Source organism: Jaminaea rosea (genome assembly GCF_003144245.1).
Source record: "Jaminaea rosea strain MCA 5214 unplaced genomic scaffold BDZ90scaffold_3, whole genome shotgun sequence".
Lineage (NCBI taxonomy): Eukaryota > Fungi > Basidiomycota > Exobasidiomycetes > Microstromatales > Jaminaea > Jaminaea rosea.
The window spans coordinates 281,737-307,722 of record NW_020289977.1 but is presented as its reverse complement, the minus strand read 5'-3'; the positions used below and the strand labels follow the sequence as shown (position 1 = coordinate 307,722).

General features: G+C 59.2%; 6 protein-coding genes across 6 annotated transcripts; 2 read left to right on the top strand and 4 right to left on the bottom strand.

Moving 5' to 3' along the window:
• Nucleotides 1-3: 3 nt before the first annotated feature.
• On the bottom strand, nt 4-4,811 carry BDZ90DRAFT_273778 (hypothetical protein). The gene is made up of 4 exons (XM_025508814.1): nt 4,572-4,811; nt 3,939-4,497; nt 596-3,871; nt 4-532 (listed from the first exon to the last, which is right to left on the bottom strand). The coding sequence occupies exons 1-4, from the start codon at nt 4,747-4,749 to the stop codon at nt 46-48; spliced, it is 4,500 nt and encodes a 1,499-aa protein (XP_025363425.1). The 5' UTR covers nt 4,750-4,811; the 3' UTR covers nt 4-45.
• Nucleotides 4,812-4,950: 139 nt separating this feature from the next.
• BDZ90DRAFT_230819 (hypothetical protein) lies at nt 4,951-7,112 on the top strand. The gene has a single exon (XM_025505616.1). It carries the CDS (start codon nt 4,987-4,989, stop codon nt 6,796-6,798), a length of 1,812 nt encoding a protein of 603 aa, XP_025363424.1. The 5' UTR covers nt 4,951-4,986; the 3' UTR covers nt 6,799-7,112.
• Nucleotides 6,915-11,036, bottom strand: BDZ90DRAFT_131400 (hypothetical protein). The gene has a single exon (XM_025503380.1). The coding sequence runs from the start codon at nt 10,884-10,886 to the stop codon at nt 7,032-7,034; it is 3,855 nt and encodes a 1,284-aa protein (XP_025363423.1). The 5' UTR covers nt 10,887-11,036; the 3' UTR covers nt 6,915-7,031.
• A 1,047-nt stretch (nt 11,037-12,083) lies between these two features.
• Nucleotides 12,084-15,681, bottom strand: BDZ90DRAFT_258886 (galactose oxidase; the record flags this gene model as incomplete). Its single annotated transcript, XM_025508120.1, has 2 exons — nt 12,084-15,533; nt 15,601-15,681. 2 exons carry the CDS (start codon nt 15,679-15,681, stop codon nt 12,084-12,086), a joined length of 3,531 nt encoding a protein of 1,176 aa, XP_025363422.1.
• A 3,544-nt stretch (nt 15,682-19,225) lies between these two features.
• On the top strand, nt 19,226-21,319 carry BDZ90DRAFT_249986 (hypothetical protein; the record flags this gene model as incomplete). Its single annotated transcript, XM_025507676.1, has 2 exons — nt 19,226-19,394; nt 19,704-21,319. The coding sequence occupies 2 exons, from the start codon at nt 19,226-19,228 to the stop codon at nt 21,269-21,271; spliced, it is 1,737 nt and encodes a 578-aa protein (XP_025363421.1). The 3' UTR covers nt 21,272-21,319.
• Nucleotides 21,316-25,550, bottom strand: BDZ90DRAFT_278222 (hypothetical protein; the record flags this gene model as incomplete). Its single annotated transcript, XM_025509072.1, has 5 exons — nt 24,951-25,550; nt 24,205-24,892; nt 23,011-24,133; nt 22,063-22,947; nt 21,316-21,982 (listed from the first exon to the last, which is right to left on the bottom strand). The coding sequence occupies exons 1-5, from the start codon at nt 25,431-25,433 to the stop codon at nt 21,316-21,318; spliced, it is 3,846 nt and encodes a 1,281-aa protein (XP_025363420.1). The 5' UTR covers nt 25,434-25,550.
• Between the last annotated feature and the right edge of the window lie 436 nt (nt 25,551-25,986).

The following is a 25,986-nucleotide window of genomic DNA, read 5'->3' as shown; positions in this document are numbered from 1 at the left end:
GACCTCTGCTTCACATTGATCACAGCATGGTATTAGTCCTAGAAATTAAGCCGCAGGCTTCTCTACCTTTCGATCTACCGTACTCGCACCAGCCCTTGGAAGCAGTCGACCACTCCTCAATCTCCCGCTATTAAAATGCGCAATCGCCTCGTCCTGCCCTTCGTCGGCGTAGACGTCAACCTTGATCGACCAATCGCCAAGTTCCCAATCGAAGCCTTCTCCGCCACCCGTCGTGGTGCCGCGTGCGGCTAGTGCTCGGAGCAGGATCGTTTCGCGTGGCTTGACGAGACCGCTTGCTCCTCGATCCCCGGTGGCATCGCTGCTCCTTAGAGTCAACCTGCCCACCCACGCCGCCTTTCTTAGAGGCGTAATATTCGGGTGGCCTGCATCTCCTTGCTGTTGCGATGGCGCAGCAGCAGCAACAGCCCCAGCGATATCCACATCCGACTCGACTGCGGCGTCCAGGTCAATTGTACAGCGGGCCGATCGTGTGGTCGACATGTTGCGGACGCGAAAGATTACGGGAACGAATCTGCAGCAATTGAAAATGGTGTGTCAGTGAACTGATCAGGAACGTGGCAAAGGGACTACTCACCGAGACGACGAGGGGGCAGGACTATGCGTGGAAGTCACATCTATGTCGACAACCAAAGGATCCTCCTCGTTCGCCAATGCACTCTCCCTCAAGTTCCGCACGAGAGCAGCACGTTGCTTGTCCGTCTCCTCGTACATACTTCTGCCGTGACCTTGTCCCTGCGACTCTTGGCCTGTGATCTTCTTGCGCGCCGAGTTGGCTTCTGTAATCGCTGCCGAGGCTTCGCTACTGGCTGATGCGGTGGCGTTGGACTGTGATGAGTCGGTGAACAGCTGTCGAACCGTATCGATGCCGGGACCCAGGCTGAGCCCGAAGATGAAAACTCGCCCTGTTCTTGCAGGTGCGCCTTCGGACAGTGAGGGAAGTTGCCACTCGACAACCACATCTAGGTCTTCAGGCTGGTAGAGTGGAAAGATCCGCCGCCTATCCTCGAGAGAGGGTATAGTGGGGAACTCGCGTGCTAGGGAGGTCTCGCGCCAAGCGGTGCGCGCTGCGTGGAGGAGGGCTGTTCTGGCCTCTTGTTGTTTGTTTGAGTCCGAGATCATCGAGCTAGAAGAGAGCTGCAGCTTCACCTCCCCCGGTCGGGCGTTGCGATCGATGTCTCTCGCCACGATCTGGGCGCGCAGCTGCCTGATTGTATGGTCCATGGCGACTCCACCGCAACTCTTCCTGACGCCCTCGTCGGAGGATTCGGCGATATTTACGTAGGCGGTGACAACCTGGCCTGGTGGAAGGTTGGCGAGGGTCTCGTGTGCGGGCAACGAGGAGGCCTTGTAGTCGCATCTCCATCTTGGGCTGAGGAAGGCGACGTTTGTGACTTCTATAGGCTCGCGCTGCGGTGTCAAGTTCAAGGCGGAGATGGCTAGCGAGTAGGCAAACCCTTCGCGTGAAGGGCTGATCTCGACGCCGATATCCAGAACTGGCTGAACGTGCAACGTGAGTTCGTACCGGGCTTTCCCGAAAAGTGTTGATGATGTCGCCACAGTGTCAGAGGCAAGCTGGAAGACGAAGAGGAGGTGAAGATGGATGGTGCCTAGTGAGGCGCCACGAAGCAGGAGACGACGCTCTGTGCATTCGCCAGGAATGAGAGTGGCGTCCGCTGCTAGGAGCGAGGCGGGTGATGAAGGGGTGAGAGCGTTGCTGATGGTCATCTCCTCTTCTTGACTGCTTCCCTCCGACGACGGCGGTGAAGCAGACGCAGCATCAGCAATCTGCACAGCCTCCGCACGGTCGCTCAAAATGACCAACCCCCTCAATCCAGCCTTCCCTGTGTTTTTCAACCGCATTGTCACCTCTCTTTCCTCACCCAATCCCATTTCCACCTTCTCGGCACAATCCACGAGTTCGACCTCCAGCTCTGGGTGTGGCGGCCGCACTTCGATGACCAGGCTCTGATCCTCCCCGTACTGAGCAATTTTATTCCTGCGCTGCTGGACCGTGGCGTTCAGCCGGGGCCCGCGTTTGTTCAGCGGCTGGACAATGGGTACTTGTCCGGCTAGGCGGTAAGAGATGGAGGCGGCGCGATAGCGTCCTACGGTTGGGCAGTGATGTACGAGGTGGAGAATTTTCCTTTCTCTGGGCTGCAGCTCGATCTGACGGGTTGCGATCTCAGCGTCTGCTACGACGCCGCTGCCTGAGGCTGTCGAGTCAGGGCTCGTAAAGGAGGTACAGAGGTCCGAAATGGAGAGAGGAATGCAGAGGGGGTTTTCGATACACACCTCGAGAGCGAAGGCTTTGTCCTGCGATATAGCCAGATTGTCCATTGAGGCGAGTGATGAGGCCGCTCTGCTGTTACTTTGCTGACTGGCCGTAAAAGCAGTCTCCAATGCCAGCCACTCCGGCCCTTCGCTCATACTCGACGCACTGCTCTGTGTCCTTTGTATACACGTGTGTGAAAGGTCTACGAGTGGGTGGGGGAGCTCCAGCTCTGCTTGGTCTGCTGCTTGGCTGGCGGCTGTTGCTGATCCGTAAGCTGCGAGGAAGTCCCTAAAGTAGCTGGAATGTGTTGAGGCAAATGCGTCCGGCATCTCTTCTGACGAGGTAGTCGAGATGCCAGGGAGAGGGCGCAGCGTCTCGAGGAGATGCTCCACAGCATCTTCCGCTCGACCATCATTGAGCGCCTGCTTGCCCAGCTCGTGCTCGACGTGTGAGCGGATCAGCGCCCACTCGAAGCCGTTGTTGCTCTGCTGATCTTGATCATCTTGTTCCGCTGCCGCAGTCCCCTTATCCTCATCGCCGCCGTCTCCGTCTTCCTCAGCAAACTCCTTCCTTTTTGGCCTCCTCAAATTCAGGCAGACGCCTCTAGCCTGCCCAAAAGCCCGTTGACAAAGCATCTTCGCTCCAGACTGTCCGTATCTATGACCAGCCATGATGAGATAAAATGCCCACTTCCTCAGCGCGGGTCGCTGTGCATCTAATCGCAGGCTGGCAAGCGCAGCCTGCTCGATAAGCATGGCGCTCATTACTTCTAGGTCGGCACCTGCGCTCGCCTCTCCGTTCGCCCCTGCTACACGAAGTAGCGCAGCAGGCGCTGGACGGTAAAATTCAAGCGCCCGGTACGCCTCGTAGTAGAGCAAGACGGCCCTCAATGGCTCCAGTAAACCACTGTCCCCAGCAGGATCTATCGCAGCCGAGCGGTGCAGCTGTGCCGCCCCTGCCAGGTAACTATCCACATCAATCGGACTTGCCCTACTCGCCAACATCATCATCAGATGTGCCAATCCGAACATCTCTGTCGCCGCCGCCGCATGTCTGTACGCCTTATCCCCTACGAAGTCCTTGCGGATCACATCGTAGTGGGACGCTGCGAGCTTGTAATCCCGGATCAGAAAGGCGAAGTCCGCAAGCCTGCGAGTTTGAGATTCGAGTGAGGTAGGGAGATAGTAGCCACCTTGGGGGTTCCAGCCTTCCCTTTCTCCTTTGCCGGCTGATGAGCCCGTGCCCGAAGCAAAGAATTTTCTGCCTGCACCGAACAGGCGGCCAGCTACACCCTTGCGCGATGCTATGACCGACTCGTTCCAGAGGCCGACGGAGCGCTCCATCCAGGGTATGAGGCTTTGGGCTACCAGTTCCCGAACGAAGGCGCGGAGGCGTTTGACGTCTTCCCCATCGAAGAGGGACGCATACGGCGACGAAGCGGCTCGGCTGCGCCCCGAGGAGAGCGAGGTAGACCAGAGGTCTGAGATTTCGGGCGACGGCGAGGAACCCGAGTTGAGGATGAGTATGCAGCAATTGAGCCCGTAGAGCTTTTTGATCGAGTCGAGGAGGATTTTGGATCTGCGCCAGCGAAATGCGGTGGTCCGTCAGCATCTGAGCTCAACCTGTCTGCTTCATCGGTACTCACTCCTCGATATCTGTTCCCTGCGAGCTATCATGCACAAGCACATAGTAGCGCAGCACGTTGGGATCCACATACGGCCTCGATGTGAAAGCCTCGCACGCCTCAGGCTGCGTAGCTGCATACAGGCTGGCAAAAGCGTTCATCGGGTCGGGCGAGCGATTGGACACGGCCAATATCACGGCTGCAGGATGGCCAAACGTCTCGTGGCGGGTGATAGATCGGGTGGAGAGGACGAGATCTCGTGCATCCGTGAACCAGGGGGCAACGTCCTCGATTGGCGAATGCTGTAGCTGAGCCAGTTGGGACGGATCGAGAGGGTCGAGCTGCGGAGCGAGGTTCTGCCATGACTTTGCTCTTGATGAAGCCAGTGTGTGCGCTGAGATGCGGTCTAGAATCTCCCCGGGTCTGATGCTGCGATCACAGGTGCCTTCGTCCTCGTCCTCGTTGCCATTTGCGCCTGACTGACTTCTGCGATCTTGCGCTGCGAAGGTCGAGAGTGGCTCAAACTGTACGGGAAAGGTGGGACATTGCTTGCTCTCCAGCTGTGACGTGCGTACGGTGACTATCATTTAAGAATGCAGCATACTGATGAGCATGCTACGCCTTGGCCTTCTCATCGCGTTGGCATATACTCACCCCCTCTGACGCTCTCCTCAAAGGGCCTCAAGCAAGTAGCCAGCTCCTCAAAGCCATTAGGGCTCAGCGTCTCGGCGACATCGCCCGTTTGAAGCACAGCAATGCGTGGGGCTAGAGCGTGATGAATTTGGTGATGAGCTGAGTCTATGCGATCTTTTGATGAGGAGGGGTGGGCCATCGTCGTCGGGGAACGAAGAGGACGGAGAGAGCGGACGGCGGACGGCGATGCTCAAGACAAGGAAGCCAAGCCGGTGTTGGTTTCGCGGAGAGGAGAGAGACGGACAGAGAGCATCGAGTGTTTCAGAGCCGACGCCTTGCCGGGCGGACTGAGGCGGCAATACGAAGCTTCAAGAGGCGGCACTCGCGCTACTCGTGAGTCCTTTCTTCCTTCTCAGTCCATCGTCTCTTCGACTCAATGACGGCAATTGGCTATCTTGGCCAGCCCCTCAAGGCAGCATGGCACAGCTCCACACCCTCCGTGCTGCGGGCAGGCCAATCGTCCAAATGTACGCTCGAGCACCTGGCGCGATGCAGCAACCCGAGATCAACGTCTACTTCTCGACAATGTCGAGCGTCACGCTCCCTCAGCACCATACCCAGCGACTCTCTCGGCTCTTCGTTCAGCATGACCCGCCACGTCGCAGATCAGCTCCACCTCCCGCGCTTTCGCACAAATGCCCGCCGTATGGACCTGATCCAATCCCCCTCAGCATTCTACAAGGCCATCGAATCCATGATCCTCAACGCAAAGGAGCGCATTTTCCTCTCCTCCCTCTACATCGGCAAAGACGAATGCGATCTGATCGACTGTATACGCGAAGCACTGGAGAGGAACAAGGGGCTCAAAGTCACAATATTGGTCGACGGACTGCGCTCCACCCGTGAAGGGCAGTTAGGTCCGCCAACCTCTGAGAAAGCGAACAGGCCGACGAACACGTCCTGCGCTTCACTGCTAGCCAGTCTAGCACGAGACTACCCAAATCAGGTCGACATCTGCCTCTATCGTATTCCTGGTCTGCCACCATGGATGGAGAAGCTCATCGGCAAACGCTTCGTCGAAGGAGCGGGGCTGCAGCATATGAAGATCTACGGAGCAGACGACGACATAATCGTCTCTGGGGCAAATTTGTCGCATGATTACTTCACCAATAGGCAGGACAGATATCTGCGTGTAAGGGGCAATGGGTTGCTGGCCAACTACCTGCACTCACTCTTGCTATTGACCTGCCGGTTCTCCTACACGCTCGAGGCTAAGCATAAATCGGGTCAGCTACGACACGCCTATCACTCTCCATACACGTTGCAGTGGAATAGCGGCCAGTCACTGCTCCTGGCAGAAGGGACGGGAGGCTGTATATGGGAGGGAGGACGATTGGCCGAGTCGGAACCTTTCGCAGAGCATCGCTTTGCTCTCGCTGCGGGCAGAGCCGTACGACTCTTCACAGAGCGATGGCGTCGTCATACGCAAGATCGTGAGGCGGCTAGAAGACAGGGCTTGACCAGCTCAAGCGGCGAGGAGGAGGCAACAATCGTCCCCCTCCTCCAGATGGGCCCGATGGGCATAGACGATGAGACTCGATCCATGCCCCTGATACTGTCTTACATCGAGGAACAAGCACGACGAACAGGCACCACCTCAACCCTCGATGTAACCTCGGGATACTTCTCTCTCTACCCACCCTATAAGCGCGCACTCATCTCCCTTGGCCCGGATGTAGACACGAGGATAATAGCCGCCTCGCCAGAGGCTAACGGCTTCTTTGGGAGCAAGGGAGTGAGCGGGCTAATCCCCGCCGCTTATACATGGTTGGAGTCAAAGTTCTGGAGGAGCGTGCAGCAGGAGAGGAGGCGGAGACGGCAGAAGGCAGGCCAGGAGAAGGAGTTAGGCCCCTGCATATCTCTCAGCGAGTGGAGCAAGTCAGGCTGGACCTACCACGCAAAGGGGATGTGGCATCGCTCATCCACTCCTTCGTCTGCACCGGTTCAGACTCTGATCGGCTCCTCCAATCTGGGGTCTCGCTCAGCCTTGCGAGATCTGGAGTGCTCGCTCCTCGTCGAGACGTCCGTGGGATCTTCGCTCGACACTAAGCTGAACGACGAGATTGAGGCGCTCAGACGCTTTGCTACAGTGGAGGTCGACGAAGAGAGCAGTCTGTTTGGGGAGGAGGAACGGAAGGTGTCGTGGGGGGTGAGAATCGCTACAGAGATTATCAAGGGGAGGTTGTAGGCGTGCGGCAACCGAAGAAGGGGAGCAGGCCCGCGAAGAGGTTCGTGCTGAAGTCAGACTGGCAATCTGTCGTACTAGAGCAAAGGGACAATAGACGATTCCATGCAATGAGACGGAGTACAATTTCTGAAGATCGAGAGACAGGTGGGAGAGCAAAGAGTGTGGTGGAAAGCAGAGCAAAAGAAAGTCGGAAAGAAGGCGAAGTAAAGCAGATCCAGGCTACTGCAGCCAAATTAGAGCGCAACACCCATCTCCCACTCTCCACTGCCGCCGGCCCTCACACCTTCAGGGGCAGAGTGGGAGTAATCGCACAAATACGCATCATCATGCACAGCCTTTCTCGCGCCGTAGGTCCCATGTTGCTGGGAGTACTGAGGGTAGTAAGCCCCGCCCTCGCTTTGCTGCCACTCCCCAACGCCCATCTCCGCTACCTGTTCCTGCCCAAAGTTGAAAGCCTGATGGGCGTGATAGTCATGGTACTGTCCCATTTCCGGCACAGATCCGCCGTATGCGGCCTTGATGGGAGTGCTGGCTGGTTGCATGACTCGAGCTTGAGGACCGAGGTCGAGGCCCAGGCCGAGACCAGAGACGGGCGCGACAGGTGCGGGAGGGGTGGAAGTGGACTCTTGGGTGGGCGTGACGGAGCGTGTCGAGGGCGTGGGCGAGCGATGCCCTGCGCCGCGCACAGTACGTGTTGACGCAGCCGGGCTTGGTGATCGTGAGGCCCTGCTGTGGACGCTCGGGCTCAACCTGCCTCCAGCGTAGTGTCCTACAGGCCCAAATTGCTGCGTGTACGCCAGGCCAGGCGACTCCCCACCGTCGTCGGTGTCATGCTCAGAAACATTGATCTCCAAGCGAGGCGAAAGTGCCCTGTCCTTCTTCTTCTTGTCACCGAAAGAGCCATCATTGAACGAGGTAGGAGTGAGGCTCGGGTCTTCAAACGCTCCCTCGCTCAACTGAGCGCGATGCGTGTACTTGCGGGGCTGCTCCTCTACCTCCATCTGCTCTTCGTTCTCGTATGGCCCGCCAAGCTCGAAGATCGAGGTGCGAACAGTCGTGGCCATGCTTCCATGAGAGTCGGAGGAAGTCATGCCCAGCAGAGTGACGCCGAGAGAGTTGTTGGCGTCGAGTCGCGGGGAGGGAGTGGCAGCGACATTGCGTGCGGGTTGCGCTGCTTCCGCAATGTTGTCCGAAGTGGACGCCATAGAGCTCGAGCCAGAGGCGGACGAGTCAAGTGAGGGCATTGAGGCGGCAGTGGCCGCCGTACCCAAGGAGTCCTGCGAAGGGCCGAAGGCCACGAGCTGCGGTACGGCTGCGGGAGGTGCAACGCGGGGAGCTGCGGGAGCTGCGTGGGTTGGACGAGCCGGAATATGGCTATCCTCGTAGTTGCCCAGGTTGGCCATTGCTTCCTCGTTGTTAATAAGCGATCCCAAGCTCGTAGAGAAGAGCGACTCGAAGGCACTGCTGCCTTTGCTGCTGAGCGTGTTGGCACTTCCGCTGGCGCTGGGATGACCGAAGCTCTCGGTCTGCGGCAGGCTGTTTTCGCTGCTAGTGGGCGTGACGGCAGGAGAGCGCTTGTTTCGCGGCTTGATGTTGAGCGGGGCCGTCGACTCCAGCGAATGGAGCGAGGCCATGTCAACGGAAGGAGAGCTCATCTTGGCGAGAACCGGCTCAGCCTGCGCGGCTTCGCTGAGGCGCTCCTCTTCCTCGTCCTCCTCGTCGATTCCGTCAACTGAGCAGTGAGCAAGGGAGAGGGCGAGAATGCAGCTGTCCCTCCTCGACCAGCGACGTCGGATTTCCTCTTCGCTCAGGTCGGCGACAAGGGACTCTGCAGATCCAGGGGGAGAGCGCACAGAGGCTTTTTTCGAAGGCGGAGTGGCCACGGACGCAGCCGCTGTCGCTGCCTTGCTTGCGTTCGCTGGCGTCTCGGGTTGAGCCTGCGGTGAGGACAGGGGCGATTTGACGCTCGGCGAAGAGGGAGGGAGAATATTGACAGTAGGAATCGGGCTGGCCTTCAGCAAAGGCGATCGCAGCGAGAACCCGGATGGGCTAGAGCGCATCGACGGGCTGCTGAGAGCCGTAGCTTTTGCCCTCGTTCCAACAAGCTGCACGCGACGAGCAGCTTGCACCGTCTCCGTCAGCGGAGCCTCCTCTGAGTCACCCGAATCCGAGGCCGACGAGACAGAGTCGACTGAGAATTCCGACTTGTGGCCGCGAGGCGAGAGGCCGGTGGCGGGTATGGGAGCAGGATCGGGAATCATCTTGGGCACAGGCTTGCGAGAGGGGGAGGCAGCAAAGGCAGAGACGCTCTGCTGCGTGGGCGTACGCTGTTGCGAGCGAGAGGTCTGCGGCGCAAAGAAGCCGTCCGCCGGGAAGACCGCTGCCGGAGCTTTCGCTGGCGCTGGTGCTTCGACGGTGAGCGATGGAACTACGAAGGCAGGCACGTCCATGGCTCCAACGCTGCGACTTCTCCTGCGAGCAGAGCGCTGCGATGCACCCGAGCTCACGGTCAAGTTGCTGTCCTTGCTCGTGGACCGAGGCATGGGTTCCTCGTGACCACGACCCTTGCTGAGCTCTCCGTTGGCCACCTTCTGCGCCATCGACACCTCTGAAGGTAAAGAGAAGAGGCTGGCGCCCACGACGCGCAGCGGCTGGTTTTGAGGGCTCGGCGAGGCGGAGAGCTTCTGCCAATCGATGACTGAGGGAGACTCAGGCATACCTTCGAAGCGACGATTGACGGGCTTACGTCGCGCTGGGCTAGGCGTGGCATCGACGGGCTTGCGGCGGATGGAGCTATTGGAGGATAGAGCAAGGCTGTGGCTGCTCGCGCTGCTGGTGAGGCTGGCGTCGGACCTGTTGCGGGCTACGCCTCGTCCTACGGTTGAGTATCGACGTTCGGTGAAGCTAGACTGCGAGTCGGTCGATGAGGAGCGGGTGACGTTGCTCGGTGTCCAGAGCGGAGAAGGCGGTCCTTGTCGCCCGCCGACCTTGCGCAGAGACGAGTCGCTTGCCTTGCTGCGAAGAGGGGCAAAGTGCATCGAGGGCAGCGAAGGCGGCGCCTCAGCTGAGCGAGGAGGCAGCATGATCATGGGCTCTTCCAACTCTGGCTGGGGAGAAGGAGCGCGAGCAACATCCTCCGAGGCTGCGCGCAGCATAGGAGCGCTCTGCTTGCGGAGGATACCACGAGGCGGAGGGCCGCCCTTGCGATGAGGCATGATGGGGCTACCACCAGGCAGAGTCATGACGGCGCCGCCGATTGGGGTAGGAGGCAGAGAGCCAGCGGTGCTTGAGGCAGAGTCGCTCAGAGGAGGCATGGATCGATCAAAGGTCGTGATATGCGCGGGCGCGCTCATAGGCTGCGAGTCAAAGACATCTGATGAAGGCGATGCTTGCCCGTTGTTCTTCTTGTTGCCGCGCTTCCAGCCAAAGAGGCGAGCGAGGGGTGACGATGCTGAAGAGCCGTAGTTGGATGCTGCTTTGCCGCCACTGCCGCCCTGCCTTGCGGCCATCATCTCCTTTGTGGCGTCTTGCGAGCCACCTCGTACGCGGAATGCCACCTTGCGACCAGTCGAGAGCTTGGGCGATGCTGCGTCTGCATCGTCTTCGAAGAAGGATCCCATCGTCGCATTCTTGCGGTGAGATGGAGAGGTTGACCACTCGTCGGCATAATCGTCGTCGTCGCCGTCGTCGTTGCGACCCGTACGGTGGCGAACGAGGGCTGCAGCGGAAAAGTCTTGCATGGTGAATGCCTCGAGCTCTGGTGTAGGGTCCTCAATGTAGCCGCCGCGTGACGACGATGACGACGACGCGTTGGATGGCTGCGAGGCGTGACGCGATGATGAGGGAGACTGATGGTGCGACTTGGACTGAGACTGCTTGGACGAGGAAGAGATGGAGCTCGAGTCGCTCCAGGAGTGTTCCATTTCGACGCCCATGGCGTAGGCTGGGTTGAGGAGGGCCATGCTCGCCTGTGAGGCCTGATAGACCTTCTTCTTCGCCATGATGGCTCGGCCAGAAGCTCGAGGAGCGTCGTTGGCCATGTGCTGCAGAGGCTGGCGTTGATGAGGGCGAGCGGGGATGGCTACCATGATGTGGGTTTGGGTGTAATGAGTTGTTGGCGGAGCGCGTGTGATAAAAAGCAAAGAGCGTGGTCTGTGTAGAGAAGGAGCAGAGAGAGAGTGGGGAGAGTAGAGCAGGCGCTCAATACGTCGTCCTGAGGTATCAGTGGGAGCGGGTGAAAGACGGAGCAGCAGAGAGGAGGTAGTGGTCGGGTGGTACTAATGGAAGGGGATGAAGCGATGGGGAGGAAGTCAAGCAAAGCCAGAGATGCGAAGGCGACGTCGAGTGTCGCGACGAAAATGAACCGTCGACGACCAATCTCCGAGGGGTCAGGAGGGTGAGACGGCGCCAAAGAGGCAAAGAGGGTTCAGCAGCCTTGTCGTGGAGGGTGTCGGAGGCTTGACCGCACCGCTGACTTGGGCAACAGACAAGTCGAGTCGGCGTCGCGAGGGGGGGGAAGGGGGCAACAACGAGCGCGAGCTAGAGCTAGACTGTCGCCTGTCGATCATTCATCATTGACCCATGGACTCAATTCGAGACCCTAGATGACAGTCGCCCGCTGTCGACGACGACGATGGACGCGACGACGATTGGCAGGCACGGCCCCTTACCTCGATTCTGCCCGTGTCAAGCGCCGCCGATAGATGAGCAAGCCCAAGCCGCCGTCAGACGAGCAGAGCAGGACTCATGAAGCCTTCCTCATTGAGCAAGTCGCAGACTTCGCGCCTCTCTCTTGGGACCTTTGCAAGCTCAACTTTTGACTTTTAGGTCGCGGCGAGTCGCGGCGGGGAAAAGGAAGTGATGGACGATGGCAGCGTGACAGTGGGGCAGAAGACGACAACGGTGTCGAGCGGGCTGTAGGCTGCGATGAGATGCACGCGCCTTTGGGCGTAAGGGGTCGACGAACCCCTTGCTCGCGGACGCCACCGCGCTCAGCCGCGCCGCTTGAGCGCTAGAGCCAAAAACTGCCACGCGTGCCCCGACGCGCCTCGACAGCTCCAAGCTCGAAGAACAACTCGACAAGCAACCAGCGCCAACGTCGCATGGTTGCCGTAGCTCAAGACTATGAGGCACAAGGTTGTGGGCAGCATTCGGCAAAGGGTATGTGAAGATTCAGGCCAGAAAAGAAAGAAAAAGAGACAGGAGGAAGAAAAGAAGCCCTTCCCTCCGAAGCTTTGATTGAGAGTCGAGCCACAGTCGCGCCAGCCTACGCGTCGCACCCACTCTCAGAATGAGAAGAAGGGGGGCGCATCAGGACTCGTCGCCGTCGTCGCCGTCGCCGGCAATTTGGGCGCAGAGGCAACTCCATATCGCGATGCCCCTCCACCGCTGCTACCACCTCCTGAGCTGCTCACGTCTTCGTGATTGACAGGCGAGTCGGCTGACCACTCGATAGTCGGCGCGAGGGCCTGCTTCTTCCCACTCTTCTTCTCGAGTTTCTCGAGACGCTTGAGCTCTTTGGCGCTCAGCGTCGGTGGCGGGAGACCTACGGCTCCGACCGGCTGGTGTAGCTGCTGACCGAGAGGCGGAGCTGTCCGTGATCCGTATGACGAGGAAGTAGAGAAGGAGGAGGCTGAGTGCGGTGTCATGGCCGTGAGCGTTGCTGACGAGGGAGATGGCTCGCGCGGCGGCTGCAGCGACGGTGCTCGATCGCCGTTGCTACTTGCGCTCGCGATTCGAGAAATGGTCCCGCCGTCCGATTGCGAGCCATTCGTCTCGTTGTCCCCGGTAGCACCGCTACTGCTTCCACCTCCACCGCCGCGGCCGAAGATGCTGAATCGCTTGCGAGAAACCGTGTTCGATCGACCTGCACTTGGCATCATGGGCGCCGTGGAGGCAGTCGTTGATGCTCCGTCTGGGCGTAGGAAGCCACTCGAGCCAGCAATAGGAGGCGCCGCTGCTCCCGCAACGTTACTGCTTCCAGATGCGAGACGGCGGAACGAGCCGCTCCCTCTGACCCCCTCTTCCGCCATCGGGCCCAATCGTCGATCGTTGCTCTTGCCTGGTCCTATGCCTAGAAGCTTCTCTGCTTTGCTGCCTGTGTGCGTCGTCGCTCCCCTGTCGCTGTCGTAGCTCTCGGACGCCGGCGAAATAGGCGTCATAGGCGAATGGGGCATCCCGCCGCTCACAGCCATGGAGGTTGGCCTATGGCCGCGCAGCGTGACGGGAGAAGTAGCAGAGGAAGAAGGCGTCATACTCATGGTCCCCTCGTGTGTGGCATTGCGGCTCATCTCAGAGGGTCTTCTTGATGTGCTTGCCGGCTCGCTGCCGCCAAAGTGTATACGCTGGATATGCTTGCTGAGTAGGACGACGGTGCGCAGGGCACGCAGTTGCAGGGGCTCACACCCGGCCATCCCTGCCGCCTCATACAGGACGACCGCCAGCCGGTGGCATTCCTCCGGTGAAAGAGCTGCCGCCGCCTTCACGCTAAGCGCTCGTCCAGTGGGCGTATCTGTAGGCGAACTAGCCATAGGCGTACCCACTCCCAGGTGATTCGCAGCAATTCCTTCCGGTAGCAGATCCTCGCTGAGCAACACTGAAGCGGCATGCCTTGCCCACATACCAAGGGTGTCTTCCAATCCATAAAGCTTTGCAAGGATGAGCAAGCTTGCCACTACCGCGGGATGACGCTGAAGTGGGGTAGAGATGGAGCGCGTGTAGAAGAATTGCAGCAGAGCAAGTACGACGGGTGAAGCCTCGGACATGTGAAGATGCCGCGGGAGATGGGAGTGGTCCGCCACTGGTGGACGACCAAATAGAGCTGTTCCATTGGAGCCGGAGCGTGAGTGCGCTGGGGAAGGTGGAGCAGTACCGTCGTCCAGGGAGGCATTGTACCGTGCAATGACGTATCGTGTGCGATGCTCGACCGCATCGTCGCCCTCGCCGTCTGCGGGCCGCTGCGCCATGACCAGCTCGGCTGCAGCTTTGGCTTGCTTCTGAAAGCGCTTCATCCTCGCTCGAAACCACGGCCAACGAGCCTCAAGTACTGCTCGATCACAGCCTAATCGCACGCCGTCGGAGCAAACGATCTCAAAGTCGCCTCCGCTACCAAAGGCGGTAGGTAGGAGTGGGGCGTGAGGGCCGTCATTGCGTGACGCCAGCCAAGACTTGGAGTCGAGGATCGAGGTCGTCCGCGAGGTATTGTACTGTTGGCGCGACCCTTGCTTGGCGAGCGCAGTAGCTGCAGAGGAGGACGCAACGCTGGCCTCCAGCTTTCTGAGCCCCATCTCCATCGCCTCGTTGCTCATTGGTCTCGGCGGAGGTTGCGAAATGCCCCATGCCTCCAAGTCGAGCACGAGAACGTGATCCCAATTGGTCTGGCGATGGTTGTAGTCGGCCACGAGGTCACGATCGCGATTGCCCAGGATCAGCAGCTGGTTTCGCGCACCCCAATGCACTGCACGATTCCACGAGCCAGACTGCAGCAGAGGCCCGACGTCAAGACGAGCCCATGCCAGCTTGGGGAGGTAAAGCGACCAGATGCTGAAATTCTGCGCCGTATTGGCCAAGTATGTACCGGAGATGAGGAGATGATCGCCCACGACGACTCCCGTAGGGAAACGAAGGCCGGGCGGTAGCGTCGCGCCCGCCATGTGCGAGGAGCGATCCTCAAGCTCGACCACCGCGCCCTCGTCAGCTAGCGACGCGACCTCGAGCTCCCTCTTGACATCAGTGAAGTTGTAGTTGGAGTAGATGTAGATGCCCGACGAATGGACATCTGCTGCACGACTCATCGAGAGAGGCTGCAGCCCTGTCAATGGACTGCGACTTTGCCCTTCTTCCTTGCTACTTGCGGCGCCGCCTATTGAAGCTGCGCCGGGGGATGTTGCATTCGTATCAGATTCGGCCAGGCCGCTGAGGTTGGACGCTGAGCCGGATAGGGACGAGGGAGTCACAGCGTTGAGGCTGGACCCAGCTGTCGTGCTCGAGCTATGCGTCCCAGCTCGTGGCCTTCCCTGAGCCACCGAGGTGACCGGCGTCGTCGAGCCTGTTCTCCTCCCAGCCAGAATCTCCACTAAGTCTTGTGACTTTGACCCGCTCTCGACGATCCAAGGCGACGAGACTGCCAGAGAGCGGTAGCTCCCGCATTGGCGCTGGAACGTCGTCGATCCTGTCCAACTCCTCTTGCTCAAATCTAACACGTTGATCTGGTCCACGTACTGGTTCGCCACGTCCTGGCCCCCAATGACAACCAAGGAGTCACCGCATATGGACGATAGATGAGCATAGCGAGGCGCAGGCCCGCCCTCAGTGCTCGGCGGCACATAGTCGAGCTCCCACTTCCTTGTTTCGAGGTCAAAAGCCACTACCTCACTGAGAACGCAAAGGGCCTCGCTCTTGCTTCCAGGCTTTGCTGGACTATTTGGCGACGTCGCAGCCGCAGGATCCTCCAAGGGTGTGGCGTGAATTGTCTGATATCCCATGCCGCCAAAGACGATGAGCTTTCCACGCCATACCTCGCATGAGTGGAAGTAGCGTGGTGGAGGTCGGACGTCTGACTCGTCCAAATCGATCTTCTCCCAGTGTAAAGTGGCGAGGTCCAGAGCGTAGAGCTCGTTGACCATGCGCCGAGTTGAGACGAGGCGGCCGCCGAAGAGATAGATCTTGCCCGCAGAAGGGCGTGATGATGAGGGGCCATCGAAGCGATCGCTGTCTACGACGGTGACAGAAGCGCCCTGCGCGGTGAGAAGGGGTGTGGTGAGTACAACTCTTTCTTGTCTGGCGTCGCTGGCCCAAACTCACGACGAGGGGCGGTGGTACATGTCCTTTGCACGCTCTCCATCTTGTCGCCAGACTGTTCAGCGGCGGTTGCGAGGTCGGCATTGTAGCAACGCTGAGTCACCCAGTAGCTCTCCTGTCGTCGTATTTGCGCCCCACTCGCGCGACGAGCGCCGCTGCTGCTGCTGGTGGTAGCGATGCTGCTGTCTTTTCGACAGATGAACGAGGTGATCGATGTACGTGCCGGAGTGGGAGAAAGAGAGACGCAAGGAGAGTGATGGGAACGACGGCCGGGCGGGATGTCGGAGCGATCGAGGATAGATCCAAGGTTTCGCAGAGATCTCACGTCAAGCGGCAGGCGATGAGATGATGCTGCACCGAGATCACCACCGATATCGCGGGAGAGCAGGATGGAAGAGGCGAAATGAGGATCGTTGCCGATGCCGTCGCCGTCGCGCTTTCGTCTCCGTCGCCCTCGTCGCGGCTAGTGTCGATTGTCGAGTTGGATTGACTGCTTGTTGCTTGCAGGCTCACCTCCCCTGAAAAGGACGGAGCAGCTGCGTCGGCGGGCGGGGGCGGAGTTGGAAGGGCGGCACCAGGGCTTGTGGAACGAGCCTAAAATTGAATTGGGCGCGAGGCGTGGCGCACGAGAGATCTGGTGAAAGCTGGGAAGGGAGAAGATGGTGAGATGGTGAGATGGTGATGGAGTCGAGACTGCCGACAAGGAAGCTACTGGTCTTCACGAAGAGTGCCTTCGCTAGCGTAAGACGGGCGAGTCTGAGGCTCTGTCTCAAAGTGAACCTCGAACAGTGTTAGGCTAATCTAACCCCCACCACGTCGCGACACGCCTACGCCGTGCGAACTCGCCTCACCTCACCTCGCGACTTTCGAGGCTTCAGCATCACGGCACCAATGCATCATGCTAGCTTGTCAATGCGTATCACATACACACTGTCTGCTGGCTAATTCTACAGACACTAGCCTGGAAAGCAGAAAGAGCCGGTCGCGATTTGCTCTCGGCCCCACCTTCGCGGTGGGTGGACTTCTCAACTTCTTTGCTTTTTTGCTGCGCTACTCCCACACTAATGCAGGGCCAGATCCACGGGGCAGCGGGGCTTCCGCGACTACGGCACCGCATCAAGACCACGATGTGTGCCACGAGGTTGTCGAAGATGTACGAGGAGAAAGCACATCGACATGATGCCTAGCGAGTGAGCGAGGCGCACGCAGCTCAAGTGAACCAATGAAGAACAGACAGGGACCGGAAGAGACGTTCAAGTCGACGCACCGGGCGAGAAGGGAGGAGAAAAGGTGGTTTGGGCGCACGCAGAGCTCGATGGCAATGCAGACGACGATCGTGATGAGTAGTGTACATGAGACGAAAACGAGCTACAAGCAGGGGCGCGCAATCACGCCTGCGTAGCGTATCGCTGAGCGACAGCCGTTCTCGTCGTTGTACTACTACATCGGATGGACGAGCTGCCGCAGGGCCGTGAGGAGGCTCCGCGCTGGGTCGACGGCTGCCTCGCATTTTGAGGCAAGACGGCAATGAAGACCAGGGTCAGTCTCGTCCGCAATCGATCATTCAAGCCCTCCAAAACTGCCAGCTTTGGAAGTCTAAGCTAGAGTCTCGCCCACCAGACCCCATCCTGCCTCAGCTCATCAGCGCCAATAACGCCATCTCATCCTCCTCTGAAAAGCGGCGCTTGCTGTCTCTGAGGCTTCAAAATCGCAGTGGATGTCGTCGCCTCTTGAAGGCCCCCCTCTTGCCTCTTGTTGAAGCTGGCGAATGATGGCATTGACGGCTGCATGACCGCGTTGGGCGGCGGCGCATGGGCCACCAAAATCGACTCGAGTCCGAGTCTCTGAGTCCAAGTCCGCCGCTGCCGGTCCCTCCGCTCGACTTCACCACGACTACTTCAGCCTCACGCCGCTCATGGCCAGCGACCCCTTCGCTGTGGGATGCATCCTACACGATCCGCAGCAGAGCCATCGAGTCAGCAGCATCGCCACCCACGGCGAAAAGCTGTATGTCGGCCATCCTTCTGGCGCCCTTTCCATCTACCGGTTGCCGTCATCGACTTCCACCGACGAAGAGGCCGCGCATATATCCAGTCATGCCAGCTTTCATGCGGCCAATAAGCCTGTCAACAGCCTGCGCATTGTACCCTCCCTCTCCCTCATCCTCTCTTCGTGTCCGGATGGAACGCTCCACTTTAACAGCCTGGCGACTCTAGAGCCCATGCAGACGCCTGCGCCCCTGAAGGCGCTCCCAGCCAAGAGCCTCGTCACCTTCGAGGTTCAGACCAATGTCGTCGAGTGGAAGGAGGACGCTCACGCAGCAGCGCCTGCTATACCAGCTGGCAATGCCTCTAGAAAAGTGACTGCCGGTGGGACCTTGCCAAGAGGAGGCGTCGGACGACAAGCTCGCCCTCGTCCCATGTCCATGTACCAACGTCGAGAGGCCGCAGATGTAGCCGCTCCGCCTCAGGCTAATTTGCGATTGGTCACGACCATAGCTGTAGCAATCCGGCGCAAGCTCTTCATCGTACGCTGGATAGACGGCCAGCCGTGGGATTGGAAGGAGCTGCCTCTGCCGCATACACCCAGAGGCCTCGCCTTCTCTCCTTCGCGGCCTAGCAACATCTTCATTTCCTACGGCACAGCAAGCGAATTTGCCATTCTAGACGTTCCGCAGCCTTTTGATAGCTCAGCAACCCCACGGCGGGCCAGCTCATCTTCTCACGACTTCGTCAAGGATGAGAGCGAGTGGGCAAGGCCCAGGGAGCTCAACATACCAGAGTATGCGTCGCCGGCTGCTGCAGATCAGGCAGCGGGGCCTTCGAGTCTGGATGCGGCCTCAAAAGTGTCTGCGAACGGTGGCAAGCCAGGCGCAATATCGGACGCAACGTACAGCGCAAAGGCAGGTCTGCCAATCGGGGCTGCAGCAGCTGGAGGCATCTTTGGCGGACTGGGCGGCTACATCGGCTTAGGCACGCGGAGGAAGTTGCCAATGGTAAGAGCCATGCCGAGATTAAAAGCTGAAAGTGATGGCGATCCGAACAGCGAGAGCGAAGTGGTAGTCGTTCGAGACAACACGGGCGTATTCTTGTCCTTCAGCACAGGCAACCCGACGAGAAGAAGAGGTATCGAGTGGCCTGCGGCTGTTGAAGACGTTGGCATTCTCTCCTCTGGTCATCTCTTTGCCGCAATACCGGCTCACGGCAACGCTCAGGCCAGACCAAACCTCCAAGTGCGAGCTACTTCGACGCTCGACACCGTTCAGTCCGCCAGTCTGCCGCTCGCAGCAGAGGCAACACCGACGTCTTCACAATACACTATCACGTCCCTCCTCGCGCCATCTCTTGCTTCAACAACATCTTTGTACGCGGTCGTCACGCCAGCGTCAACAAGCGAGTCGGCACGCATCTACCGCATGACTCCGCGACCGTGGCGCTCACGACTGCGCGAGATGATCCGCGCCCGCAAGTGGGAGGAAGCCGTAGAGCTAGCCCGAAGCTCGCTCATCAGTGAGATCGAAGGAGAAGACGGTGCCTCATCCGCTCGCTCAGCGCTAGTCCCACCGCTCCTCGCCCTCCACTCCCTCGACCGCTTCCTCGCTGCCTGCCAGGCCGCAGAGCGGAAGCAGATGCACGCTGCCCAAGTCGGCTTTGAGGCTGCCGTAGAGCAATGGATTGAGCTTGACCTGAACCCGGCGAAGGTACTGAGCATTTTCCCAGAAAGTATTGCGGGGCAGGGCCTGACGGCGCTGCCAAGCGACTGGATCAAGGTGTGGGGCGAAGGGCTTGAGAAGGAGGGTTTCAGCCTAGATGGGGTGGAGGCTGCGCAACCGCCGCCGCATCGACCAGAGATGCCGTCAAGAAGAGGTTCGACATCGTCTTCCATCGCACCAGCTGCTGTTGATGCTATTCCGCGAGATCGCTCTCGTTTGACGAGTCTCTTTGGCCGGGTGAGCAGGCCGGTCAGTACCATCGACGCAGCTGTACCGCCATCAACAAGCCCGAAGCCAGAAAGCATCCTCAGCGGTACACCGATGGGATCCGGCAGTCCAGCCAAGGCTGCGACCAGCGAGCGTCCATCGCGATTGCTGGCCAAAGCCACCACAGCAGGCACTGATGCTGCTTCATTGAGAAGCGCCACCACAAGTCCTACCCGTTCCTCCGAGCGCGACGGCTTCGACCCACAGATCCTCACCTCGCGGCCCGCCCTCGAAGCCCTAGGTCGCTTCTTGGCAGATCGGCGCCGCATCTTCAAGCCCATCCTGGAAGACAGGCTGCCTGTTACCCCTACCCCACACGAAGCTATGCTTTCTCTCCCCTCCGTCCCCTTACCGTCCATGTCTCTGCAGGACGTGACAGCCCTCGCTCGCGTGGTGGACACGTCCCTCTTCAAGACTTTCCTTGAGACCAAGCCCTCCCTCGTTGGACCACTTTGTCGCATCCAGAACTGGTGCGAGGTGAGCGAGGTAGAGGAGATCCTCGAGGCAAAGGGCAAGTTCTCCGAATTGATTCACCTCTACGGCGGCAAGGATATGCATGATCGTGCACTGAAACTGCTGAAGAAATTCGCGGACGAGGAAGACGATGAGGAGGAGAAGGTCGGGCCGACTATACGCTACTTGCAATCCCTTGGACCGGAGCACATCGGCGTAATACTGGAGAATGCCAAGTGGGTGCTGGCGGAAGATAGGCAAAGGGGAATGGAGATATTTACGGCCGATACGGGCAAGGTGTCGCAGCTGCCCCGGCTGGAGGTGGTGGAGCTACTCTGGTCCATCGACGAGGATATGTGCGCTGAGTATCTCGAGCATATCATCCATCAGGTGGGGGATGGAGATCCAGAACTGCACGAGCGTCTTGCGCACATCTATCTGCGCAGAGTACGCAATCACCCAGGCGAGTCGGATCATGGCCTGCGGCTCTTGACCTTCTTGAGTCAGTCGCAGCAGTACCGTCCCGAGAGGGTGTTGACGCAGCTGCCCTCTGAGGGGCTATGGGAAGTGCGTGCCGTCCTACTTGGTAAGATGGGAAGACATCAGGGGGCTTTGAGCATCCTGGTGGAGCGGATAGGAGGGGAAGAAGGTAGGCAGAAGGCAGAAGCGTACTGCGCGGACGTGTACGCGAGGCGCAGTGAGTCGGGAGCGAGCGGTGAAGAGAAGAATATCTTCTTGCTGCTGTTCACGCTTTACTTGCGAACGGGGACGAAGCAGCAGGCAGAGGATGGGGAGGGTTCACTACACCTCAGCGACCTCGACGCTGCTTTGCGCCTGCTATCTGTGCACGCTGCCTCCATGGATCTCTCGGCCGTGCTGGACCTGCTTCCACCCCTTGTCCCGCTCTCCTCGCTGCGTGCTTTTCTCGTCAAGGGCTTGCAAGCCTCGCACCGCCGCAAGTTCGACAGCTCAATCCTCTCGTCGGTATGCAAGGAGAGGGACAGCCAGCTCGACGAAGGGCTGGCCGTGCTGCGAGGCAGACGGGTAAAGGTCACGCAAGGCAGGACATGCCCCGTCTGTGGGAAGAGACTAGGTGTCAGCGTCATTGCGGTCACGAGCAGGGGAGAGGTGCTGCACTACGGTTGCAGGCAAGCGCAGCAGCAGCAGGTGGAAAGGGAGCAGCGTGACTGGGAGATAGGGTCGAAGCGGTCCCCCGTTACCAAGTTTGGGGAGTTGCGGTGAGCACGATGGTAATCTCAGCGCTGGTAATGCTACATTTGTCTGAATTAGAGCTCCGAGTCTATTGGCTGCGCAGCCCTGTCCTGCACGCTCAGGCCCTGCTTCATCTTGCTTCCTGCCCTCTTCACCCCGCCAGCCGCCCAGTCTAGGCTGCGGACCGTCTTGTGTGCTCGCAGGCCGCGGTGTTGTCGGTCCAGCTCCCGCCACTCGGCGCGCCATTCGCGGAGTCTGCTGGACAGGGGTGCCTTTGAAGCGGGGTCTGCGCCCTTGCAGCGCGAGTCAATGTCCTCTGAATCACGGCTGTCGTCGATGTCATCAGAGTCGACGTCCTGACCTTGCCTATCCGCATCATGTCCTTGAGGGGAGTTGCGCTGCGCAGTAGTTCGTGTACCATCCTCATCGTCTGACTCTCCCTCACTCTCTTCAGTCGCCTGACTTTCCCTCGCTTCGTCTCCGACAACCTCGCTATCCTCCTCATTATCACGTACAAAGTCTCCATTCTCGCTCCTCAACCCAGCAGCAACGCATGCCTCCCAGGCCTGCATCACCGCTCTGCTGTCCGGGTTGGTGTCAAGCCTGGCGTGGGCGAGGCCGATGCCAGACTTGAATTGCAGATCCACGACTAAAGTGCCGACGCGGGTCACGCCGAGCGAGCAGGCTTCGGATTCGTTGCGCCAGTCGTGGTAGTTCTGAAGGAAGCGGTGGAGATCAGGGCTGGGCGGTGCGCGGGTGTCAAGCGGTGAGCGCGAGAGGAGAGAGAAGGTGCTTCTTGGAGCCATCGTCGCCGCACTCACTCGCCCTTGTAAATCGGCAGCCTTGCCTCCCATCTCGCATCGTCCTCGACGTCTTGAAGCCAGATGATGCTCGCAGCAACGAGCGACTTTTTACCTACCGCGTTCGGCCTTCTGAACTCCAGAAGAAAGGGCGCACTGTAGCGTCTCCTGGCCGGTACCCGCAACCACAAGTCCTCAGGCTTCACCCTCCATTCCAGATCTCCATTGTCCACTGTGCGCTGATGTCGGCTCGTCAGCTTCACCTGCCCCGCAAGAGTTCGCATTCTCAATGAGCAGAGCTTCAGCAGGCTCGGGTCTTTGAGCTCAATAGCTCTCGGACTACTGTGCACTCGCATAGTCCCTATGTCGAAGCCCAGCTTGCTCTTGTCGAGTTGCATCCCCTCTACAGGCCTGAAGAGCACCGAAATGCGCACGCGACCGTATCCGAGACCGCCAGCAAGAGGGAAGTGCTGTGTGACTTGGCTGGTGCCGTGTTCCGAAAAGAGAGTCGAGAGTTTGATCGGTACCACACCCAGTAGGGCGTCCTCCTCGCGTAGGCGGCGATCCCGTACGACGACCATGACGTACGCACGGCGCCAGTCTCTGAGAAATCGTTCGGTCCCAACATTGAAGAAAGGGTTGCGCGTCAATGCCTTGACGCGGGATCGCATGATGGTGGCGTCGTTGAGAATGATGGAGACGTAGGAGCTGGGCGTGTCGGCCGACTCCTCTTGCTCGTCTTCGACGTCGTCCACTTGCTGCGCCGCGCTGCCTGCCTGGCCGCCTCGAGCATTGCTCTTTCCCTTTTGGGCGCCGGCATTGCGGAATCCGAGGTCTTCGATGTTGTGCACTTGGATCGAGAGGATGCCGCTTGGCACGTCCGGATGCGGGGGCGAAAATTGAACGCTGCAAGCCAGGCGTGCGTTCGTCAGTACAGACGTCTTTGATCGACAAGTCGCGCATACTCACGAGGATTGCTGGTTGCGCGTCTGCCTCGAGCTTTCAGCAGCGTCCAACATCTTGAGCAAGTCTCTCGTGCTGGTCTTCTCGTCGAGATTCTCGAACGGGTCGCCATCACCGTTGCTGTCTTTGTGGCCCTCTGGTGAGCTTGAGGCTTTCTTGCCAGCGTTTGCAACGGCACTTTCACCATCGCTTGTGCTGCTGCTGTTGCTGCCTTTCATCTGCATGTCGTTTCCCCGCTCCTTCGTTGCATCCTGTCCATGCTTCTTCCCCTGCTCCATTCTTTGCCTTTCGACGCGATTCGACGATTTCTTATAGAATGCCACCGTCGTTTCCACCTGCCCCTTCTTCGTGTGATCATTACGCAGTCCCATCAAAGCGTCGCTACGATGGAAGCGATGACCTGGCCGTCTGATCAAGGGGGCGATGTCGAACTCGACCCTCCCCAGGATGTCGTCAGCGGTAAGCAGGTCGCTATCGTAGAGGGCCAGAGAGATCTTCTCTTTCGCTCGGACCGCCTCTGCCGTGACCAAGAGGATGTGACACTCCTCCCAGCGCGGATTGAGGTCGTTCAGCGCTACGCGCGTAGCATAGAGAACTTTCCCCAGTCGGCTGTAGCTGACGGTGACGTACGGGTCTGAGGAGCCTCGACGATCCTGCTTCTCCAAGTCGTAGGCGCGATGAATCCAGACCGCTAGCACGCCGAGCGCATTCACCTCTCGCTTGATATTGTCGCCCATGAGGATCTCGCCAACGTCCAGCGTCAAGCTCGACGGTGCGCAGTATTCTGCCAACGCAGCATCGATGGACGACTGGACAAACCCGCTCAGCAGCGGGATGTCGGCGAGGTTGACCTTCAACGGGACCACCTCGACGCGCACGCGGGGCAGGCCGAGGAAGGTGACGGTGACATTTTTGATGAATGGCGCCTCCGGGCTAAGTTGAAGCCTTGCTCGCACTGTTCCTACAAACCCTTTGATCTCTACCCAGACTGGCAGCGGTATGGAGACGAATTTGCGTAGACCGAGGTAGAAATAGATGACGAGCCGAGCATTGCGGCTGCGCGTGGTCATGGCTGCTCCAGTTCTGGCGGCTGAGTACACAACGGACATTTGCAGGTTGATCACCTTGCCTACGAAAGCGGGTGGACGATCAGCATAGTGCGCTTGTCGAGAGGGATGGCTTAAATGTTGAGCGGCTCACCTGCATCGTCTGCCTCGCCACCGTCATCGCCGCTGCCGCCGCCATCACCGTCTTTCGAGGGGTTTACGTACTCTGCCTTGACTCCAGCAACTCGAAGCGGCGTCAGACCGTGAGCGAGATCAGCGACCTTAATCATGTGGATGAAGGAAGGAGCCGACGCCTGCATGACGTCCTCCAGCGTGCCAGCCGCAGCCTCAAAGAGCGCCGGGTCAATGACTTCCCACATGCTCTGCAGCATGCTATTTAGCCACTCGGCCCCCTCCATGTTGCTCTGTGATCCTGCGACTCCGCCTGTCTGGCCCTTGGTCGACTGATCGTAGCTATTCAAGGAGGCGATGTTCGCTGACTTGCCTCTTGCACTCTCCCGCTCCCACCTCTTCTCGTCCACTCCGAGCTTGATATGCCGGAATGCCCACCAACCTAGCCAGGCGTTGACTAGAGCAAAGGCGATAGCAGTGGATGATCGAGACCAGATGATGAAGCTGAGCGACCAGGTTAGCCAGAGTGGCAGCAGCCAGGGATGGACATCCCTGAGCTCTGGTAAAGGCTGTTCAGGAGGGAAGACGCCCTTTGCGAGATTGACTGGGCGTTGCGAATCTTCGCTGTACATGTCTCTGCCGTGTCTTCGCGCCTCTTCGCGGTCCATGGCCGTCCGATAGTCACGTTTGCGCACGTCTCGGACCTTGATCTGAGGCCACAACATCAGCTATCGTAGACTCGAATATGCGTCTTGTCACGCCACTCACTTCCTGCTCCGTAATTGGATCATAGACATTTGTGGCCTTGCCGCGCTTTTGCTTGCGGTACTTGCCTGATGCTTTCTCCTGGGCGCGCTCCTCTGGCGCCTTCTCCTCTTCCTCCTTCGCTTCCTCATCCTCGTCCTCGTCGTCATGCCCAGTGTCCCTGTCGTCTGTCTTGCTCCGTTGCGAAGATGCTTCGTCCTGCTGTCGCATCCTCCTCTCTCTGTTCGGGTGAAGCACCTTGCTCAGCTTCCCTCCACTTCTCAGCGACCCAGAGGACGATGCCTCTCCTGCTGTTCCACCATCAGGCAGCTGCCTGTCATCCTCATCTTCGTCATCCTCATCGCTCTCAGACTCCTCCGAGCTACCTCCGGCAGCCCTCTTGGCAACCAGCGTCGAGAGCCCCTTCTTGACGAAGCGCTGGATATTCGGTATGGGATTCTCGGTGCTGTAGAAGTCGCTGTGCTTGTGCTCCTTGCCCACGCTCATGGTGGGCGAATGGGCATGCAGAAAAGCGAGAGAGCACGGAGTAGAGAAGACGATGATGGTACGAGTCGATGTGATTTCAGACCCTAGCGAAAGCGAGCCACTTTGTGGTCGGTCAATTAAAACTCGAGTACGCCGAGCAATTCCAAAAAGCGCGATGACGCTTGTGCGGGGCTCGGGCCAGCCACGGCGCGAGGCGGCGCTGCGAAGCACAGAGAGCCCTGGACCCTGGCACTGATTGGCCGGGCGGCTGGCTCCCTGCCTTCCCCGCCCGCAAGCAAGTACCAACACTTTGGTGGCTGTGAAGAGCTTTGAGGTCGAATGTATGGCATGTTGTGGGGCTCAACATCCTCGTCAAGTTGAGTCACTGACCAGTTCCCTACCACTCTTGGTGCCTGATGCCGCCAGTCGTCGTCGGAGCAATCCCTTGGGCTGCGAGAACAAAGCGGCCGAGAGTCGCACAAAAGACGATGATCTGTGCACGGTATGGCGTCGCCGTTGGCGTGGCGTGGCGCATGAGATGCCGACGCAGCGACGCAGCGACGCAACACCTCTC

Coding starts and splice junctions, on each gene's coding strand:
- BDZ90DRAFT_273778 (XM_025508814.1), bottom strand. CDS start 4,749: ATGGCCCACCCCTCCTCATCAAAAGATCGCATAGACTCAGCTCATCAC. Junction 4,498..4,571: donor TGAGGAGAGCGTCAGAGGGG/GTGAGTATATGC, acceptor CTTAAATGATAG/TCACCGTACGCACGTCACAG. Junction 3,872..3,938: donor CAGGGAACAGATATCGAGGA/GTGAGTACCGAT, acceptor TCGCTGGCGCAG/ATCCAAAATCCTCCTCGACT.
- BDZ90DRAFT_230819 (XM_025505616.1), top strand. CDS start 4,987: ATGACGGCAATTGGCTATCTTGGCCAGCCCCTCAAGGCAGCATGGCAC.
- BDZ90DRAFT_131400 (XM_025503380.1), bottom strand. CDS start 10,886: ATGGTAGCCATCCCCGCTCGCCCTCATCAACGCCAGCCTCTGCAGCAC.